Source organism: Neopelma chrysocephalum, unplaced genomic scaffold (genome assembly GCF_003984885.1).
Source record: "Neopelma chrysocephalum unplaced genomic scaffold, ASM398488v2 Primary Assembly neopelma1_209, whole genome shotgun sequence".
NCBI lineage: Eukaryota > Metazoa > Chordata > Aves > Passeriformes > Pipridae > Neopelma > Neopelma chrysocephalum.
In genome coordinates, this window is record NW_020897871.1 from 754,380 (window position 1) to 776,782 (window position 22,403).

General features: G+C 43.2%; 1 protein-coding gene across 2 annotated transcripts in view; it reads left to right on the forward strand.

Moving 5' to 3' along the window:
* Nucleotides 1-2,087: 2,087 nt before the first annotated feature.
* Nucleotides 2,088-22,403, forward strand: part of RAF1 (Raf-1 proto-oncogene, serine/threonine kinase) — a 66,479-nt gene continuing 46,163 nt past the window's right edge. Inside the window, exon 1 of one of the 2 annotated variants that reach the window (XM_027703162.1) lies at nt 2,088-2,262. In XM_027703162.1, the coding sequence (XP_027558963.1) occupies nt 2,224-2,262 (39 nt within the window). In that variant the 5' untranslated portion in view covers nt 2,088-2,223. The remainder of the gene's footprint in view (nt 2,263-22,403) is intronic. The other variant, XM_027703165.1, reaches the window with a different exon arrangement.

The window sequence follows — 22,403 nt, forward strand, 5'->3', positions numbered from 1 at the left end:
CACTTAAGGAAAAATCTGAATGAAAAGAACAATTCTATGGAAAAGTTGCATCAATATGGGAGACTAGGAAGTTTTCCACTTCAGCTATGCTTGAGGTGATGAGACACTGCAGCATCACAGTGGCAACAGCAGTTCCTAAACTGTGATATTCAGAATTGGGGATAAATAATATCAGTTTTCTTTTGGTTCCTTTTAAGAGTTTGCTAACTGGGACAATGAAAATGAAGGGTTAACCCTGAATGAGGAGGACCAAGGAGAAACAAGGAAATGTGATACAAAGAGTATCCGAAAAATGAGAGGAGGAGGATACAGGAGAATACAGGGTGTGTTTTTACAATCTCTTCCCAGTTCATGCTCAGCAGACCAGTGAAGGAGAACACTTCCTGCCTCTGTGTGAAGTGGCATCATGTACAGCTGGCACAACTACCTCCAGTTAGGTGAGCAAATATGAAATACTGAATATCATCTTTGCCAAGGAAATGTGATCATGTTACATTATTTACCTAAACCTCTTTTAAATATGCCAGGAATAAAAATAAACCCCATAACCTTTCTTATGCAGAGGAGAAAACTGACAGATAAAGTTGGTTGCTCCGTTCAGGATCTCTGCTTTACAGTTCCTTTACTCTGCAGTTGTTACTCATGCAGAGACAGACAAGCTGCCTTGTAAAAAATTCATTTTCAAGCAATGTCAGCGTTACACACAATGTCTATATTCAGTGTCCTGGCTGCCCAGTTCTTCTCTGCAAGTGGAGCTCTGCTGTGGGGGTGTCTGTTGTTCCATGGCAAGCTCCATGCTTTCTGTTTTCCTTGATTTACACTGTCCTGGCAACAAACAATGAACTCTGCCAAAACATGGATAAACACCAAGGTGCAGTGTGAGGGCAGGGGCTGAGCATTTCCCACCCAGCCACATGAACTTTATTGCCTGGAGGTGCTGCAGGAGCAGTGGAGCTGCACTGGGATGGGCAGGCTGAACTCTCCCTTCTAATCTGGGCTCTGCTGCTGACTCACCATGTCACCTTTGGGACAGAACTGCCTCCAAATTCGTTCTTCTTCCTTCAAGAGGCCACATTCTGTTGGAGACATTAGTTACCACAGTTACAGATCCTAGAATAGTTAGGATGAAGGACTTCTCAATCAGATAATTTGGCAATCCTTCCTTTTGTTCTCTGCTGCAGGGCCAGAAGTGACAGAAAACTAAAAAGTAAGTTCAAGCAAGGTAATTAAAACAGATTTATTCCAGTGGCACTGCGTGGAAGAGTAAGGTAAAAACCTGAGAGCTGCTCACCAAAGGCTGGGTGGAAGATGTGGCCCAAACAGAACTGGGAGTTGCAGTTCTGTGTGTATCAACCAAGCCATCATAACTTGGAAAATGTGACCTGGGAGATAAGTGCCAGCAGTGCCCTGCTGCCAGGCAGCCTATTCTTATTTATCCACTGAAGTCAACCTTGCTGACAGAAGCCCTTTTTAAAGGCAATCTGCTCTGTGCATGCCTGGCCTGTTACTGGGTTACCTCGGGGTTTTTTGTAAACCCCTGGTCTTGCATTTGGAATTCAGCTCACACAAATCTGTTGTAGGACAGACATATTGGCATCTTTGATTTCTATTGACTTACCCCTAACCTTTCCCAGCTATTCTTTACATTTTGATGAACTCTTCTTGCTTCCTTTCCCAAGCCCAGCCGAAGATAAATAGAAGATTGAGACTCTTTGGTGCTGCCCAGTGCCAAGGTTTTGCTCTGGGCAGCGTGCTGATCGTGGCTGCAATTCCTGGCTTGCAGGCACTTGGGATCCAGTTACATTTGCTGGCGTCAGGCAGACTCTGCAGACCACTGTGAAATACTGAATCTAAAAATAAAAGAATGAAAAAGTACAAACCCAAAGAGAGAGGGATATTAAAATTCCAGGAAAACCGTAGAAAAGTTTGGAAGAGGCGCACAGGCAGTCCTGGGGGAAAACACTGACATACTGGGGGAGTTTAAATTAAGCCCATGGGTTTGCCTTTTTTAGCTCTGACACCCATGTGACACTCCAGGGCTCAGCCTGTGGGTCCAGGTATTTCTGCTCACACAGAGAATGCGTTGGAGCCTCCGGGAAAGCCAAACCATTCCCACTGTCTCAGCTCCTTGTGTCTCTCTCCCTGTGAACCGGTAACCCCAGGTGCATTTGGCTGGGGAGTCCCAGTCCTCTGGATTTCTTCTTTGGATCAAACCCACCCTGGATGGTGCTGACTGGGAGAGGGAAGAGGTTCCAGGCTCTGGTGAGTCTCAGCAGGGACAGGAGGGGGAATGTGACAGCTTTTGCCGCACTTTTAATTGTACATATGGAAGATTAATGGATCTGTGAATCCAGCCAAAGGGTCAGAATTAAATACATGCTCAACCTGCTTCAAAAGATTAAATTAATGAGTCTGAGATCAGATAGAGAAGCCTCAGTGCTATTTCTAAAGAGGATTTCATGAATCTTATATGAAGAATTTGGTGGAAATTTCCTCATTTTCTGATGAAAAAAATCTAGTAATCTTTGAAATTGTCTTTTTTCCATTTAAATATTAAACCAGCACAAGCTTTAATATTTACCAAGTACAAAGTTGCATTTTGAAGTGCAACACTTGTGCCTGCCCGTTCCTGAGCGGCCCGGTTCCATTTCGGGGCTTCAGACCGCCTTGCCTTTGATTTGTTTGTGAAAATTCTTTCTAGATTTAATCGAAGCCTATTTGCAGGAGACTTTATTTCTGCCTCCATTTGGACGCTTTGAAATGAACGGCTGCGGGGCTGAGGTTGAGAGCGGCCGTGTTTGCAGAACAAAGTGTTATAAACACACACACACACCCGGGGCGCGGGGCTGCCCCTCACTGAGGGACGGGGCGGCCGCGCTGGGGGCCGCGGGGAGGCCGCGGGCAGGGCAGGAGTTCCCAAGCGGTGACTGGGATTGTGTGTGTTAAGAATTGCGGGTGACTGGGATTGTGTGTGTTAAGAATGGCGTGTTCCGAACGTGCCGCGGTGCAGCCCCGGGGCTCCTCGGCGCTGGGAGCGCTGCAGTGGTGCCCTCCCGCCGGGCTGAGGGCTCAGCCCCGAGCTCCAGCCCCGGCCCTCAGCTCAGGGCCCGCAGGCCGTGCCGGGGTTTGAAGCCTTAGGACTCAGCACTTCGGCCTGGGGCGTTCTGCAATTTTTAATTTGCTTTCATTCCTGATCTGAGGAACAGCAGCTCACGCTGTGCTTTCTAAAGAAACCTCGAAGGGGTCTCCTGCCAGCATGAAATGGGTGTTTAAAACAGAACAGGTGGTTTTTTGGGGGTTCCTCCTAAGGACTGTAAGACAAAACCTCTGTTGTCCCAGCTGTGTGACTCTGGAAGTATTTCACATGCAGCATTTTATACTATTTTAATAGTACAGCTAAAATGAAATGTTAATATCACAGAATCACAGAATATCCTGAGCTGGAAGGGACCCGCAAGGGTCACCGAGTCCAAGCCCTGGCGCTGCCCAGGACACCCCAACAATCCCCCCCTGTCCCTCAGAGCATTGTCCAAACCCTCCTGGAGCTCTGGCAGCCTTGGGGCTGTGCCCACTGCCCTGGGGAGCCTGGGCAGTGCCCAACCAGCCTCTGGGGGAAGAACCTTTCCCTGGGATCCAACCTGACCCTGCCCTGGCACAGCTTCGTGCCATTCCCTCAATATTTTAAAAACTGTGCTGCTAATTTACATTTCTTAATTTGCCTCACTAACTTTGTAGAAGAAGTTTGGACCTATATATTTTAATTTAGAGCAGACGAAAAGCTGAAGGAAGCATCAGGCAGGCATGTGAAGCTGTTTCCCTGTGTCTCAGGCTGCGTTTGTTCTAAACAAAAACCAACTGAAAATGAATATGCAAAATGCATGTTACTTATGTATATGAACTTGGCAGATTCCTTTATAGTTTTGCAGCACATCAGGTTTGCAGCTAAACAGTTGATTAAGTGCAGCTCACAGTGAGAGATTCTGAGGGTACAAAGAACAGCCATCCACATCCTCTGATGGAATACAAAACTCCCAAGCTTTCTGATGACCATCCACGGTTGGACAATATCTGGCAGCAGGTCAGAAATTGCAAGAAAATCAAAAATATCCTTCCTTGTCAAAGCCTATGTTAACCAGGACATTCCGCACAGGAAAGTCTGGAGTTTCTGCCTGACTCAGAATCGTAACTTAACTCCCTCAGTCTTGTGTGTGTCCAGGTTCTCCTTCTGTGTGTCTGGTTCTGGAGATCCTTCCTCTCATTGCTCAGTAAAAAGAAGTTGTTACTTGTGTTGGGTTACCCTACCCTGCCTATTCCTGTACCTGACACAGAGGTCAAGGCAAAAGGTAGGAGACATGAAACACAGTTCCCCTTTTCCAAAATGGGAAACTGAGGCGGGGGCTCAGTAAGTTGCTCGAGGACACAGTTTCCACTAGTGGGAACCCAAACAAACTCACTGAAGCTCATGGAAGCTGTGAGAGAAAGGCAGACTTTTGCACCAGGAAGATTCAGTGTAACTCCAGGACAAAATGATATCAAAGTAAAAAGATGTTTAGGAGCAGCAGAAAGGTGAAGTTCTAAAGGAAGGTCAAGATCAGCAAAAAAGAATTGTAGAAACCTGGAAGGTGCTTGGCACAGTCCCAGAGCTGTTCCAATGTAGTGAGGAAACTGAGTGATAGGAATATAATTTAGCTGCTTTCTTGATCTTATCTTCTTTCTGCTGTACCTTCTAAGTAAAGACTGATGTGCTAAAAGTCCCCTGCAAAGCCTGGGCATTGTGCTCTGCCTTTGTCACATGTCTCTGACAGCACAAACTGTGATCATGGGGCAGGATTTGGGGAACAGGCAGAAGTTGCTTCAGGGGTTTGACACAGATGCTTCAGGTTTCAGGGCTACAGCACTCAAGCTCTCTGTCCAGCATGAGAAAGGACAGTGGGTGCAGTCTCGGCCCCTCACAGCCCATGCTCTTAATTATTGTGGTTTGCCAGGGCTGCAAATGAACAAGTGATTCAGCCTGGAAGTAAAACCAGTGGTGTCCAGCAAGTGGAAGTGTATTTGTCTACTAGATGTCACAGACACATCCTTAACCAGAGCAACTAATTCACCAAATTTGAAGCACTTGCTTGAAAGGCTGGGCACAATACAGCTTCAAAGAAATACCTGGAAAATGCTTAACAGAGTAAAATCTACTATTTTGCCTTCTTAATTCCTCTTTTATCCATATGGATGGACAGACACACACAAAATCACCTTGGGGAAGAGACCCAGCATGAAAAGTCACAGCTCAAATAATCTGCTGGAAAATAATAAGCAAGAGAAATCGGGATTTTATGTTTGAAAACGTCAAGTGGGTGTGGTTGTACCTCTTGGATATATAGTGGATATTGTGTGTCACATTCTCAAGCAGCTTTCAAAGCTGGCTCACTGTCTTGACATGCTTCCTGCAGCTCCAGCTGTTATCCTGGACTTTTCCTTCTGGTTGTAGCTAGAACTGCTCTACAGAAGTCAGCATAGTTTTTGTTTACAAATATATATAAATGTATATAACCCAGGTGTCCGTGCATTCATTTTCACTGTTAGCAGCAGGTGCTGGGGACAACTTCAGCGTGTGCTCAGACTGCAGTCCATGTGCTGCCAAAATTCCTTGGGTTTGGATGGTCGTAGAAACACTGGTAATTTAAAATCTGCAGTATTTCCTGACCTCAGTACTGACCCTGCCCCCTTTACCTGCGCCTGTATTTCAGGCTCACATCACCAGTCTAGCAGAGTTAGAACTTGCCCTCCAAAGATCTGGGTCACAGCTCACTTTTACTGCTTCCTGAGGTCATGAACTAAGGTGGCAGCAGTGTAAATTTTGTGTGGTGTCCTTTATTTTTTGCTGTATTTTAAAGAATAATTGCTGGAGCAAGTGGAATGTGTTGCATCTTGAATATTATTGAGGCTGGAAAGCAGCCAGAACAACCAAGGAACAAAACTTCTAGGCAGTTTTCCATATCTACAGCAAAACTGAGGCTCCAGTGAAGTTATCTAAGGAATTCAGCCTGAGAACAACAAATGGAAAAGGAATGACACAGATATAAGGAAAAAAAAGTGAAGCATTTTATGATTTTGGACAGTTCCTGCAGAGTTATATCACTGCACTGCAATTATTCCTCAGCAAAATCAGAGTCAACACATTGTACTCCAGCAGCTGCACTCCCGCTCTCATTCCCTGGAAACCTGGGGAATCAAAGTGATCTGGGAGAGGTGGGTCAGAAGTTATTCCCCACCCTTGCCCATTCCTACCATGATGAAATGAACTCCAGCCAAGGACCGGAATGTTGTGGATACTTCCAGCCAGTATTTTAATTCCTTAGTGTCTCTTGTATGGTACAATTTGCTTCTTTAAGAATAAGGAGACTGAGTTTATTTAGGATGTTAGAAAAACCCCATTGCTCTACGAGCAGCAAACTAAAGCAGCTTCACTGCACATTCATACGGCCTCATCCCTAAAGCACCTTTGCTCCCCACTATAATAAATAAGGATATCTTGACTGTGTTTCTCATTTCAGTGTCACCCCCATGGGCAAGGCCCTCATATCTTGTGGCTAATTCAGCTTTAGGTACATGGGGACTGGCCAGCCTGGAGAGCAAGCAGGAGAGTTGGTGCCTGGGTCCTTTCTTTCCTTCAGCTGAGGAATGAACATGGTTCCTTTTTCTGTCTTCAGTTGCTGACTTCCAAGAAACTGTAGAAATTTAATTATTTTTGAGACTTTGAGTCATGTGTCAAATATGTATGAAATTTGGAGCAAGAGATAGACTGAACCATTACATAAGCTTCCTCTCCTTAGGAAAGCACCTAATCAAGCTTGTTCCATGAAAACTCCCCACCCAAATGACTGGAAATGGATGTTTTTTACAAACACAGACCTGTGCAAAACAATAGCCATCAGAAGCCCTTTGCCCAGTGTCCTTTTTCTTGGCAGAGGTCCGTGCTTGTGTTGGACCATGGAGCACACATTGTCCTCTGGTTTGAAGGAGTTTACAAGTTGATAGTAATGGCAAGTTATATTCCCAACTTCAATTCTGCTGCATCCAAATCATTAATAGATGACCATTAATCAGGCTGTAGAAGAAAGAATTACAAAATGGAAATGCAGTAAGGTTTCTTTTTCCCCACAAAGTTCTGTTACTGTATTTTTCCCCTCTGAGCTCCAAAGCTATACTGCATTTCAGTTCACTGGCAGATATCCCACACTTCCTCAAAATCTGAAGCAGAAAGACTGGGATGAGTATTTGGGGATGAGTATGTTGGATTCCTGTGCCTGTAGTTTGGATTGTGCCACGTGCTTGGGTGTTCTGAGCTCCTTCCTCTGTCCAGGTGGGGGAACATCAGAACATTGCCTGTATTTTCCTTCTAAGCACAAAGAGAGTGCATCATCCTCCTGGGAAAGCTGAATGAGGGTGGTGGTGCCTTATAAACCTACAATCAGGAACAGCAGCTGCTGCAAGGCCAAAGGATGGGACGAGCACTCCCAGGATGAACTGTGCTGCCTCTCACTGCACTGCCCCATGGACAGACCACCACTGCAGTCACACAGTTCTCCCACACAAGATGTGCTGGGGTTTATTTCCTTGTTAATCATTCTGCACAGGAGGTTTAATTGAGGAGCTGTTCATTTTGATACTCAGGCCAATATTAACTTTTGCAATTGCTGAATACAAGCACATTCAGTTTGACACTCCAGTTTAATACTTGCTCACTTTGATCCCAGAAGGTGCACAGTAGTCCCTGCTTAAAGAACCTCATGTTTGAGGATCCTTGGCTTGTTCCATCCTTGAATATTTCAAACCAGGAATCCCTCTTTCTTCCTGTCTCAAATCTCTTTGTTACCCTGGAGTTATCAGTAGCAGGAACTGTCAGGGGGTTAAGACAGAAACCTTCTTAGTTTGGAGGCTGCAGACAAAGATTCCAGAATTCTGTGGGAAGGTTTTATTCCATTCTGTCTTTCCTCTTATTCATTTGCAGTATGAGAACAAAGTATAAGTAGTCCCATAAAGAATGTGGACTTTTATTGAAAGGGAAGAATACATCCCTGTGGTGCCTAAACACTCTGGTATGTGAAATGATTGTTTGGTTAGGAGAAGAAAAACAAAAAATGCAAAGTTTTGGCAAGCCCTGCCTTTGCATGCCCCAAACCCCAAGTAGGCACCTGCACAAATATTGTTTGCATATAAATAAAACTGTGTACACAGGGGTGGAGAAAAAAAATCTAAAAGCTGAACCACTCTATAGAAGTCAAGCCCCAACTCTCCCACTTTTACAGTATGTCAGTATTGAAATAATTTTTTAAGTAGCTGCATTAAAGGAAAAAAAATAAACATTTTTGCTAAATGTTGACAGGTTCACATTCTGACACTGGGACTTTACAAGCATTTTTAACCAGTTGACTGAATTTTAAGCAGAGGTATTTTTAGCTGCACCTGTAGGTTGGTTTTGCTTTTGTAAAGTATCTACACACACCTCCAACCTTCCAACCACTCCATCCACATGTGATCAAAGCACCACACACAGAGAATCATCTCCCACAGCTCCTTGCCAACCAGCTGCCTGGAACAGATGATACCCACAAGATTTACAGTGTCCTTTTGTGTTCTAAAAGCAGGGAAGCTACAGGTGGGCGATGCAGGGCTCCTGCTGTTCCTCAGCAGAGCTCCCAGCCGTGTCCCCTGGGGCTGGCAGGGGATGTGGGGCTGTTCCTGAGCCCACCCTGCTTCCCACTGCTCACCAGGGTGTGTCATTTCCAACCCCACAGTGAACTGCAATGAGGGAGAAGTACTTGAACTAAAAACATGGATTTATGCATACCAGGACAATGTTGTCTTAAGCTGAACTGAAATTGTCTTCCCAACCTCCAGCTCATTTTTTCTCACTTTTCCTTCTTACCACATACGTGGGAATGATTTTGCTTTTTTTTACTAGGAAACTAGAACTTAATCTGTTTGTCTACCAATTCATCAATACCTAAAACAGCTGGCTAAAACTGAGTATCCTTCACTAACTTTCATATGGAGAAGTATTTAACCTATTTTGTAGGAAATCTGTAGTGGATTTGAAATGAACCTGGTTGTTATGAGAACTAAATGACATGGAACAGCTTTGGATACTGAAGCTTGAAACCTCAGGCAGAGGAAGCAGTGCTGCTGTCCAGAGTAAAGGCTTTCTGTTATAAATCCCATCCTTTCTGTGCATTCCCAAAGCCAAACTTCAGGTACTTGGGATTGATTGTTCTTCTGGTGTCTTGTCTCCTTTCCCACCTGTGGGAGAAGGCAGAGGCCACACTGAAGGAATGGGCACCGGAACAGGAGCCAGCAGGAAGGAGAGTGTTTCTCCAAATGAGAAAAGGGAAAGAAGAGCTGGTATTTTGGTATTCTGGTATTTTGGTATTTTGGTATTTTGGTATTTTGGTATTTTGGTATTCTGGTATTTTGGTATTTTAGTTCAAGCCCTTTTTTTGACCCATTGTCACTTCCATGCTAATCTGCATTTAATACTGCAGCCTCCTCCCCACTTTCCCACAGGCATTGACTTTTACCAGATACACTTCTAAACAGCAGAATCTTTCCAAACTGAGACAGTGGAAGACACTTTATTGTAATGCATTTGTCTGTGTGCAAAGTGCCAAATGCAAGAATAACCCCGATTTTGCACAACGGGGAAGAAAAAGTGGGTCAAGCTGAAGCTGCTGTGCTGAATTGCTGAGCACCTGGAGCCAGTGGGGAGCAGCAGCAACTGCAGACTGAGGTTCTTGCCTTATTAAATCAAGTCAACACTTGCTCAATGATCAGAATCTCTCCCAGTTTCAGTCTTGTGTTGGAGCTCAGAGGAGATTTCATGCAGGCCTCACTGTTCTTATAAGAGCTAATAAACAGTATAAAAATGGAAGCATGAGAGATCTGTCTTGCCTGGGGATATTATTGAAACCTGGTTACATGTAAATTCATTCTTATTTGGTGATGGCAACTCCCAATCTGAAGTCACCTGTAGCAGGTGAGGAATTCCTTGCATGGATCAGATATTTCATTTACCTTTGGGCAGATAGGAAGAAAAATTACAGGTTAGTTTGCTAGTTCAAAAGGGGGAAAAATGCATTGCAATTAGAGAGCCCATTACAGGCAGGAGATTAATACCTGCCAAGCTGCATTCTGGGATGCTGGGATCAGTTCCCAATGCCATCAGATGACATGCAGAAGATGCAGTAAGTGCAAGGCTTTGATTTAGAAATTATATACATAAATATATATACACACATATATTTTATCTGAGGGGAGATTGTAATCACCATTTAATCAAAGGTAATGTTTTTGAGGTGCAGAAACAACTCTGGTCTTCAGATTATATATTAAAGTTGGGTACACATTTATAAATCTTGTTTTGTTGTTTTAAATGGTGGGTATGGTTTTACCAAAATATATGGTTACTATCCCAAGAGAGCTAATGTGTTTACTGTCTGATAAATTGGTACCATGGTAGTTGTGAAAAGCATTTAAATACCACAGTTAATTTTACACACGGGCTGGAGACAGCTCTAATTCTTTGTGTGGAAACACAAGTTATGTAAGAGACCCCGTGACAGTTTTGTGTGCTCTTTGAACATATTGAGCTCATGCATTAAATAAACACAGCTTAGAAATAAGTAGGCAGATCTTGAAGCTTATGTGGCAGCTCTGACTCGAGCAACCAGAACCCAGGAACTTACCCAGTTCCTGCAGTAAATTTTCAAGCTGGAGGATGTATAGTCTCATGGCCATTTTATCTCTTCCTCTGCTCAGATGAACTCCTTCCACCCCTGTGCTGAGTGGTAGGTGATGCTTTGGGAGTGTATGGGCACGTAGAAGAGGGGATTCCTGTAGCAATTTTATTCCTGAGAAAATACTACTAGATTGCATTACAGAAGTCAATGATCCTATGTACTGAGATAAAAAAAAATACAATTTGATAACTGCTTCTTTCTCCTACTGCAATTGAGGGAACCTGTCTGAAAGACTGGTAAGAATGCTCAAATTCATGATATGCTACTTTATTATTAAATTGTTATTTTCAAATTTGTACAATATTCAATTTATAAGATTCAAATCTGCCTAGAACCCAAATCAGTGTAGTTTTGTGTCTGTGAGTGAATGTGGGGGGAATTTTCTCTAAAACTTTCTCTGTGCTACCAATAAAAACCTTTCTCTGAGCACCCTCTGATACACAGAGGGCTCTGAGCTCACGTTGGGGGAGTTAAAGTAACCTGGTGCTCTGTTGTTTCCACATTGCTGCCCCTTTCTCCTGCACATCAGGAATAGCCAAGGGATGAGAGAGTGCAGCTGAACCAGCTGAGACCTGAGCAGCTGCTGTACCAAGTGCTGCAGTCTAGAGGAGGTGTTTCTTCTGGCTCCAGAGGCCAGGGATGGCAGGAGAGCTCTGCAGCCAGGCAACCCTCAGGTTCCAAATGCAGTTTGCAGTGCCCTGCCTGGCTGGTTAATGCCATTCCCACCTGCCAAATGAAGCTGGGAGCACTAGCTGGGTGTGGAGCTGTGAGAACACCCCCAAACCTGGCTGAGTTCCCCCTAAACCTCCCCTTCGGTCTCCCTGGCAGCTCCCTGGGTTTGATGGCTCTCCCACCTCGCCAGGGAGTGGCTCCCACAGTGTTTTCCAGCACCTTTCTGAACCTGCTTTCTCTCACAGGCTTTGTGTTGGATTCCTTCACTTACTGCCAAAAGCTCACAGGCCTTTCCTCAAAGTCTCAAAATCCCAAAGGAATGCTTTGCCTGTTCTTGCTTTGACCCAGTTCTCCTTGCAGACATAAAGCTGAGAGAAGGCAGTGCCAGCCCCAGTTCCACCAGGATGTGCAAGCAATTAATATTGGTTCAAGGGCTGGGGAATCTGTGCATTTCTGACTCACACCAGCAGATGCTACTCCTATTCAAAGCTGATTTGCTAACAAAGGTTTGTGGAAAGTTTGCTATTCACCAAAGAATTACTCAAATTCTTGAGTGCAGGCTAATGAAGAACTACTGGTACATAAAGTTTTACACATTTAGGTCTTAATCAGAAACTGGTGCAATGTTGTCCAGATTCAAATGTGGTTGTTATACCACTTTTGTTAAGACTAAATAGATGCCATGGCACTGATATTCTGATCAGGATCATTGGAAATGAAAGGGATTACTGACTACAGTGTTTATTTAGGGTCAAAGATATTATAGATGAACCATGGGGTCAGCAGGACCATCACTCTTTGATACAGGAGGTGAAATGTTTGTGCTTCAAGTACCAGCGTAGCCTTCACACTAATACTTCTCATCCAGTGGCTGCCTCTTTTCCTATCTTTTACACCCACCACACCCTTACATGATTATATATCAATTTATAAGAAAAATGTCACTTAATTCTATTGCCCGTTTGACTATGAAAAACTACACCATTCCCACCTTCCTGTATCCTGTGTCTCCAAATGTGAGTGGATGCATCCTCAACAGAGATATTCTGCCTTCAAAAGACAGTTTTTTATTCTCCTGGTTTCAATTACACACTAAATTCTGAGATTATAAAAAGATATGATCTCATTGCTTAAGTGTCTCTGACCACCAGTGGATTAAAATTGGTTTTGCTTATTCAACAAGCAAAATGCAGCATTTCACAGCTCTTTTGAACACACTTGTGGAATTCTTAATGCAATATTGGTAGCTGGTTGTGCTGGTTTTCCAAAAGGCCAGATGGGAAACGAAAACATACTGGCCATGTTACCAGAGCTGTGCTGGCCCCTCTTCTCTGCTGCAGTAATCAGACAGAATATTCAAGTCAGTCTTTCAGTGTGTGTGGGGGGGGAATTGTTGAGGAACTGGGAATTTACAGTGATGCTTGTCTTGTTTACAGCAACTTTTGTGCAAATGGTGACAAGAGACTGTCCAAGCAAAATGTATTTCACAAATCTTAGGGCAAATCCCTCTGCCCAGAGATGGAAATAGCCAGTAAATTCTGTGAGCAGTGGCTTCCTGACCAGTTCCTACCTCACAAGCATCAAACCTCTTCCAGTGTTATGTGTAGAGGGTGTATTGAACTCCCAGCAAAGGGTGTGTTAGAGGCACATCTGCCTTTAATATTGTTACTTGTCTAGAGGTCAGTAAACCCAGCTGGAGTCATCTTAACCATGAATACCTGCAGTAGCCCCAGGGAATATGTACATATTAAAGCTGCTCTCCAGGCTGACATTCATAATATCTATCATTTGAACTTGACCTACCTATACTAAAACTGACAGGGAGATGTTGTGATCATGGCCTTTTTTGCATATATTGTAAGTATTCAAATGAAAAAAGACTTATTTTGTGTCTGATTTGAAGTAAGCACAAAGATAATACGAAACATTCAGATTTTCCTGTGTTCATATAATTTAACTGTTCAGAGTCCCATAAGTTATCATTTGATGGGCCTTAAGATTCTGCTTCAGTGGAATTTACTGGACAATATCAAAAGCAAGAGAGCAAGTTAAGAATGAAACACAGCTTCCAATCTGAGTGCAGTGTTCAATGCTGAATTGTCCACAGAAATTGGAATTGCTTTCTAACAGGAAGTAGAAGATGGTAAATCTCATTCAGAAGTAGAAATTAGCCATTCACAGATCAAAATCTATTCATATGCAAAGACTATTCATCAATAAATTGCAGCTGCTTTCAGATCAGTGTTAATTACTCACTATACCCTGAAAATAACTGCGAACCAGCAGGGGATGCTTATGTACATTTGTCAAGTTAATTACTTCTGTAAAAATGCATCTGTTGAATGACACTGATGAAGCTCATGATTTTCAAATTCCCTTGTCCTACACAGTTATTACTCAGAATATCTCTCTTCAGAAAAATAACTCATCAAGAATCTTTTGACAAAATGCTTTTCCCTTGGAAAATGAGATTCAAACCCAAACGTTTTGCGTGGAAATCAATTTATTTTGGTGAAGCTTTTGTCAAGAAAGCTCTCAGTGTTCCAAGACAGTTTCTGGTTTAGATGAGACATTCCTTCTTTCCCAATTAGCAAATAGTTTAGGCCAACAGCTTGGGACAAAGTAAGTTCCAGGATTTTGCTCCTATTTCTGTGTATTTAAACCAAGTAAACCAGTTCCATCAGGAGAGACTGAAAGACTGATAAAAACCCAAACCCAGCCACCAAAGCTGGGTTGGGCTGTCCCACTTAGTTCTGGCAGAACCTGAGGACACAGCTTGTGGATTAGAGGCTTTACCCTTAATGTTTGTACTGTTTTATTGACAAGCTTCAAAAATGGTCTTGGCTTTAGCCTCTAAAACTGCTTAGGGGGCTCTTCTCACTTCCACCCTGTGATTAAATAACTTATAACCCAGAAAGAACTGTTCTGCAGATTCCAAATGCAGGTGAACTGTTACAGGACTCGAGCTGAGAAATAAGAGATATTCCATCATTACAGCTTAAATAAGTCTGGATTTCTCCTTTCAGAGAAAAGTAGTAAAAGAAATAAAACTTTCCTTAAAGCAGAAGCATCCTATTGAGACTTTTGTATCCAGCACCACAGCAATCTTCATTTCTCAAGGGTTCTCAACTAGGTCTTTCTCTCCTAGCATTGTCCCCTCTTGTACCAAGCATGATCTAAAAGACCAGATTCCTCCTCTCTAGTATGCTTAGTGATAGGAAAACAAATGGATCATAATTCATTTTCTCATTTCCCCTCATGGTCTACTCTTGGAGACATCATTAAAAAGAAGAAATTAAATCTCTTTTTTTATTTTTGGTGGATAGCATTCTGCCAGCTGTGTGTAGGCTCTCAGTGCTGAATAGCAGCAGAATACCCTCAGCTATAAATCAGGTGCTGGTATTGCAAAATTAACCTCAAAAAGCACAGGCTGGATCCCAGAATATCCTGAGGAAGAAAGCTTCCACCACAGCAACAACAAAACCGAGAGAAGCCTATGGAGGGTGTGAGGGTGTATGTGTTTATTTGATGATGCTGTGTCTGCAGTGTTGCCTGTTCCCCTAAATGTATGGAATGCCATTGGCCTCGGGCTACAGGCACTTCTGAAGCTGCCTGACCATACAGGCTGCCAGTCCCATCCCTGCAGTGCCCTCTGAGCACATCCCTCCCAGCACGGGGGAGCAGCTCTCACTTCTGCCCTTAGTTACTCTTGCCCTTATTTCCATTCCTGGTCCTTGAGGGTTGCAATGAGCACCTGCTTTTACCACAGGCCTGAGTTGGTTTCTAGGCTGGAGTTCTCCAGGAATGCCCAGTGTTCTTCAGTCCAGGTCCATGCTGAGAGGGAGAGCAAAGCCCAGCTGACTGCAGGAATGACAGGGAGAAGGGCTGAGGGGTGGCCTGCACTTCTGGCTACTTTCTGCTTCTTTTTTTCCTATAAAGGCTGTATTCATGATTCTGTTTCCCATTTAAAATCAGCTGAAAACAAATCATATCTAGTACTGAAAGCAAGCAAGGTCCATCTGCCCCATCTGTATCCCAGCAGATGGGGATGGCAGGGAGTCAAAGGAGATTTCCACAGACAGGGCTCAAAATGGTGTGAGCTGGAGCTGCTGGATTTCCAAAAGACAGGCTGGATCACAGAGCAGAATCATTCTCTGCCCGGTACAATCATGAGAATTAACACCACTTACTGTCAAAGTTCAAAGGAATTGGTCGGGGAATATCGTCTGTTCCTCAAGTGAGACAAGGTTATATCATGGATGAGTCACATTACTAAGGATACGTGGAAGAATTTCCCTTTGCAGGATGAAACACCAAGTTGTTGTTATATGACTGGCTTCAGGAGATCAGAGCTTAATGCAAAAAAAAACTTGTATGTGGCCAGAGAATTCAAGATACATTCAAGATATATGTAACCTTTAATTTTGAACTTGCCACTGGAAATCTTCATACACTTTCAAAAATAGATTTGGAAGCAATACTACTTGGTGTTCTCCAGAGCTCCTAGAATGTTGTATCTCAATGGTGTTTAATTGTCCTTCCCATTAAAAATGAGTCCAAGTAAAAGAAAACTGCCTGTCACATGACAGCTTGGAACTGAACTGGCCATCACCTTTTTCTCTGGGGAACTTGCTGCTTTGCCATGGCACTTGCATTTCATACTTTTCAGACACTCACAATTTTGGATCAAATAGCCTCTATAAAATAATCTCAGAGGGTCTCCAACTACTGCAACACGACCTGAGTGTTCATTTCCCTTCTTCCACAGGCCATGGGGAAGACAGGGCTGCCAGCCAGGGAAGTGCAATGTTCATAGCATTATAATGCCATCTCAGTATGCTGAGAAGTGAGGAACTCCTAATTTTGGTTCTGTTTATGTTTTCGACAACAAAAGCAGACTGTTTATGCTGCAAATGAAACTTTTCCTAGGTAGACATGTGAGATTTTACAGATGTCTGGAACAAATGTACAAATGCTACAAGTGGTAAGGATGTGAAAAAAAAAATTAAACTGAAATCAGAAGCAGAGCAGCTTTTCCTAGTGGAAAAGGATATGCAAGTCTATGCTTTTGGAGAGCATGTCCTCCTCCGAGGAGTTTCTCTACTGGTTACTGAGAGTCTTTTTCCCCTCTTCATTCCCCATGGCAAAGAAGGGAGGCAGATGCCCCAGGTGCAGGAGCATGTTTCTGCAGGTGGGATGTTCTCCTGCAGGTGTGGAGTCTCCTGGGCCTGCCTTCCATGCACACTTTGCCTCCCATCCCCAGCAGTGGAACAACACTTGTAGAGCTGGCTCGTGGCTGGAGGGAGAACTTTGTGTAGCAAATCGTTCTGCCGTGCAGTAAATAGCTCTGGTTTCTATTCTAGTGTGCTCTTTAATCCTTCCTCCTGTTCAAAGTGGGGGTTTTGTTGTTTTCTCACTCTTCATTAACAGTTTCCAGTGTTAGTAAGCATTGGAGATCTTTTCCTTGTCAGTATTCCAGTTACATCCAATGCTAGCAGAAATTCTGGTTTGTGAATGAGTGCATCCTTCACATAACCAGTGTTGATGCCTCATACACAGTTGAAAGTGTTGAAAGACCAAGGGAAACGTGCCTGTTTCCACTTCAAGAACAGAGAATTGATGCATCAGGAACCTATGGACCCCTACTGAAGAAAGCATTTTCCAAATATGTTCCAAAATATTCGACCTGAGTTCTCATTACAGCAATACCCAGATGTCTTACGATGTTTAGCTCATCTTTGCTTCCTCCTTTCTCACTGAGCATGGAAGTGTAAAGTAAGAACAAGGGTGAAATTTGGAGGCTTTAACTGTCTCTAACGTCTCACAAGACAACCCCTGAGATTGCCTTTGCAGCTTGACTGCCCTTCCAGAGGCTCCGAAGCTCTCGGTGCTGCTTTGGGCACATGTGTGGGAGCTGCTCTGGAGGGGGCTCTTTCAGAGCCCTTCCCACACAGCCAAGCACATGGACATGTGCAAAACTCACAGCACAACTGCAATTCCCCCCCAGTGTCACCAAGTCCTGTGACTTCTTTGAATCATGTGAGGACGGGCATCAGTCTTGTGAGGATCGGAGAAGTTGCAGCCCCACTCTGGATGTCAGCCCCCGGCAGGACAGGGTGCTCTGAAGTGCTGGTTCCCTCCTTGCTGTCCCTTTAGGAGCAGCAGACACGGTAAGGCTGGGACAGGACACAGCTAACCCAGAGTGAGGGGTGGGGGTGAGAGAGCGCTGGAATTCCAGGGCGAGGGACCTTGAGAATGGTGGAAATGATGTGACAAATCCCCTTATCTCCCGGGGATACAGAGGGAGAAGAAACAAATGAGCCTCCCCAGGGGACAGGGCTAATCCTTACACTCATTTCAGTGTAATCTCACAGGTTTGGTTTGATGCTTTTGAAGCTACAGATGTGGCTAAAGAAAGACGTTCCCAGTTACTGCCTTGCTGCTTCACACTTTTTTCCAGCTGATTCCCACTATCACTGACAAAGTAATTTTGGCATTCTTGAAAATATCTCTCTTGCATTTAACTTATAGCCAGTAAAGCATTTAAAATCTGCTTACATATATTTCAGTTACTCACCTGAGTGACTTGAGTCTTTCCTGTATTTGAGCCCTTCACTGCTTTAAACCCAAAGCCTTTGTAGTTGTTGCTCATTATCATCTAAAATTTGCCATTATGTTGTTGTATATATTTTTATTGTGCATTTTATCTTAAACCCACATTATTTCCTTATTAACACATAGATCTTTGAAGAGAATTAAATGGCATAAAGCATCACACTTGAATATTCAGGCAATCTAGAAGAGAAAGCTGGAATTAATGGAGCTGGATAATGAGTAACTCCAACAACCAGGAGCTATGACAGGCTCCAAAGCCAAATGAGGTTGTTGCTGAGCTCCTCACTGGAGGATGATGTGGTAGAAAGAGAAAATAATTCAGAATCAATTTCTGGGCTCATTTAAACTCAAGAGCAGTTCTAAAAGATGGAGCTGGTGACTCATGTGCAGCTCATAGCAGGGCCACTTTTTTGTTTGTTTTTCCCTAAAGGAGATTCTAAAACTTTTTTTTCTTTCCTTTTCTGGCCATAGTCCATGCTGGAAGGAGCAATAGTTCTCTCCTGTGGTTTGAAATATCCCCTTGGCCCATGATCTCATGCACCAGGGCACACGGAGTGATGCTCTTTGCTGCCATCACTGTGTACAGCTATTAATTTTCTTTAACCATTCACAGCTCAGCACTGGGGTGTTTTCCAGTATTTTCTAATGGAAGTCTCTGAAGTCGTTGCATTTTTTTTCTGGCTTCCTTAGAATTATTTTAGGATTATATTCTTATACTTCAGACTTTGGAAAACATTATCCTGGAGTGTATTGCTGTGGGAATGGGAGTGCAGGCTGGCAAAGCTGCAATGCCAGCCACTGCCCTTTGCTGCACCCCAGATTTCCTGGGGGCCTTTTTTGACAAGAACATGTGGTAGAAAAGCAACAGAGCAAAAATCCTTCGTGTTTGGGAAGTGGTGAGGACGGAACCTCCCGGTGGGATTGCTGAGCACTGCCCTGTCTGTCCTGTGCTCAGACAGGAGGAAGGCAGTGGCTCTGGGATGGTGCATTTCAGCAGAGGAACTTTTCCAGGACTGAAGGTCTTCCCTCCCCTCACACCTCTGGGATGCTCTGCCATGTTATGCCAAGGTCAGATTGTCCTGCTGTGGGATAGTGCTGGAGCATCAGGAGTGTAGGGATAAGTGCTGCCCCTGCCCTGAGCCCCTGCACTAGAGCTGCCCTTTAGGTTGTTTTGTGGTTTTTTCCTAGAGTTTTGATGAATATAATTTTTTCTGGTTAAAAAAAGTAAGGATTTATTCTATGTTGTCATTACATCACTCCATGTGACTCCTTCCTTCGGGGGCTATTTTTGTAGCCTGTGGTGATATCACTGAGTTCCTAGAATCAGGATGATGATAAATTTTAACACACAACATTTATTTATTTAGGGAACTTCTGTATTTTTTGACTGCAGAGTTCCTCATTTTACTTCTCTTTTGAGCCTGGCTTTCTGTAAACTGTCTGTTTACCATGTTGGGTGGAGTCTGCTCTAATTTCCAGAATACCTGCATGGGAAAATATTATTTCTCTTTCCTCTCCCCATTCCCATTCTGTTTTTTTCCCTCACTTATTTATTTATTTACTTACTTACTTATTTGTGAGAAGTCTGGGATGACAATCCTGTGTGCTTTAAACTTGCTTTTTAAAAACATGTTGCACACTTCCATGGTGCTTTGTTTTGTCAAGTAAAGTGCTATATGTAAACAAAAGCTCTGAGTCCACCATCCTTTTATATATTCTATGTACTTTTACTCACCTTATAACACCCCAGATATTTCTTTTATCCTTTAATACATGTCAAGGATTTTCAAGTTATTTGCAGGATTTTTGTAAACACAGAACAGCTTTTTAACCCTGCAAATTAAACTAGATGCTTTTTCTGCTTCACTGTAAAAACTTTTCTAAGTATTTTTATGTCACATTGCTATTTTTTCCCCTCTGGTTACTGGGTGTTGGAGAAACAACCGTGTATTTATCCTACCTAATTAAACAAAGCTCAAGCACAGCAATACATCACTCTGCCGAGTTTTGTGAAGGAACAAGAGCAGCACTAAAGCTGAGCCATAACAGTTCTGAAAAGCCCAGGCTGTCCTGGATTAGCAGATCAGGGTTCTGATAACTGGGGAACATCTGGAGAATAGATCTGGATCTAAATCTTGTGTCCTAAATACTTTTCAAATTAGGAGATGCACATGATTTGGGCTGTAAGTAATGTATATCAGTGCTGGATTACTCATTCTGCTTGGTCAGACTGAGATTAGTCAGACCCTGCACTTGGGGCACATTTTGGAGACTGACAATCTGCCCAGTGGGTGTTGGACTAAGGAAAGGGATCAGCTACACTGTCAGGATGGGAATCAAGCACAATTAGATCAGCAGAGATCAGAAATAGGATAGGGATGAAAATGTCCTGAAACTACTTAACTGAGATGCTGTCACTTAAAAGTGACAAACTGTGATAATATTTTTGTCATATTGGCTGCATTTTGTAAAAGTAGAAATTAATTTAAAACCATCTGTATATGTACCTTTTTGGTGGGAATTTGCTGCATATTTCTATAACACTTCATGTACTTGCTGCATATAGTAAAACATTAGGATCAGTGTTTTAATATTTCAGAGATGCTTGTAATTGAAATCTGGTTTAGAGCTTAAAGATGCTATTTTAGAGGCTCAACATAATCTACTGACTTTAATTAAAAAAAAAGGTTCTGGTGTTTCAAATATAAAATCATGGCAAGGTGAACACAAATCCTAAAAGGCATAGAATGCACAGAAACAGAAAATTTGCCTCTAATTCAGGAAAACCTTTCATTGATTGCTACAACATTGGAGGTCATAGCAGGGGAAAACACTTTCCAGTTTGTTTACAGCACTTTTCCTAATCATCCATCCCTGGATTTGTGGGGCTTTGATAGGAAATGCCTACGAATACCCAGCAGAGTTCCTACTTTCTGAGTTTGCCTAATTCTTACTCAAATCTTTTTAGTCCCTATGAGATGACTATCTACACATGAGAGAGGTATTTGTCCTATGAAAATAACTTTATTTTTTCTGTCATCCTCTCCCCAGCTGAAGAGTCCTAGTGCAGGGAGTTGCTCATCATGGTTTATATCTCTACAAATCCCTGCTGCTCTTTGCTGTTCCTCTTGATTTCGTTCCATCCCTATTGTGGCACAGGAACAGACCTGTGTGCTGTGTTCCAAATGTGGGCACATCCTTCCTTTATACAGTGCAGTAAACACTCTCCTCTGCTTTGTTCTCATCTCTCAGCCTAAATTCCTGACATTGTTTCTTGTTTTAACCATTGCTGAGCACTGAGCTGGTGTTTTTAGGGAACTGTTCCCTGCAGATCCCACATCTCTTTATCTGGTTGTCAAGAGCTGAAGCAGAACCCCTGCCTGATAACACACCATGTAGGCTGTCTTTGGCTAGACTGTTGCTGTGCATCCACTTGCATAAGATGTAATCTACTATTTCATAATCTAATATTGTGCTTTTTCAATGTCTGTGTTTTAGTCTCAAGTATCTTGAAAAATGGTGTTTATCAGCAAACTTTCTTGCCTTCCTATTTAGTCCTGTTGTTGTTTTTTATAACCTTTTGAAGAAGTCATATGGGCTTTCTTCAAACCAGGTAACACCTGTAGAGTAAGAGGTAAATTAATTATAATGTATGTAGAATTTATGAACAATAGACAAAAAAAAGCATTTAATAGCTTGAGATATGAACATATATAATAATATTGCTCGTGTCAGCGCCATAAACAGCTGAGTCAGGAGGAATGGCTTTGCAGATATATTTTGCATATGCAAAAGATGCTCTTTCTGGGATCCCAGAGTTTCCAACTGCTCCGGCTGCAGTTTCACACAGCAAATAACTGGCTCTCTAGGCTGCTGCCAAATGGGGAGATTCCAGTCCCTGCACTACCCAGCCTTCCTGCTCCTTCCCTGGCCTTGCTCAAGGAGCTCTGGGATTGTGAGATTAGTCATGAAAACATCAAACCCTGACTCACCCTGCAGTGTCATGACTCCATCGGTGTGAGAGGGGCAGAAACGTGCAGCTGGGGCTCCAAGGGAAAAGGGCAAAGGCAGCAGGATATAATGAGGCTGTTCCAGGGACTGGGACATTGCACCTCAGCTCGAAAGCAGGCACTGCTCCTGCTTTTTGTTTAGAGAGGAGAAAACAGAGGGTCACAGAACTTGGTTTCTCCTGCAACAAATGCCCTGATGCAGTGAGGAACTCGAACCTTTGACAAAACCCCTGAACTGCTGCTCTGCACTATCAGAGCTGGGACTTGCTTGGAGCACATCATCCGTGACGAGGTTGGTGCTCACACTGCTCCTGCT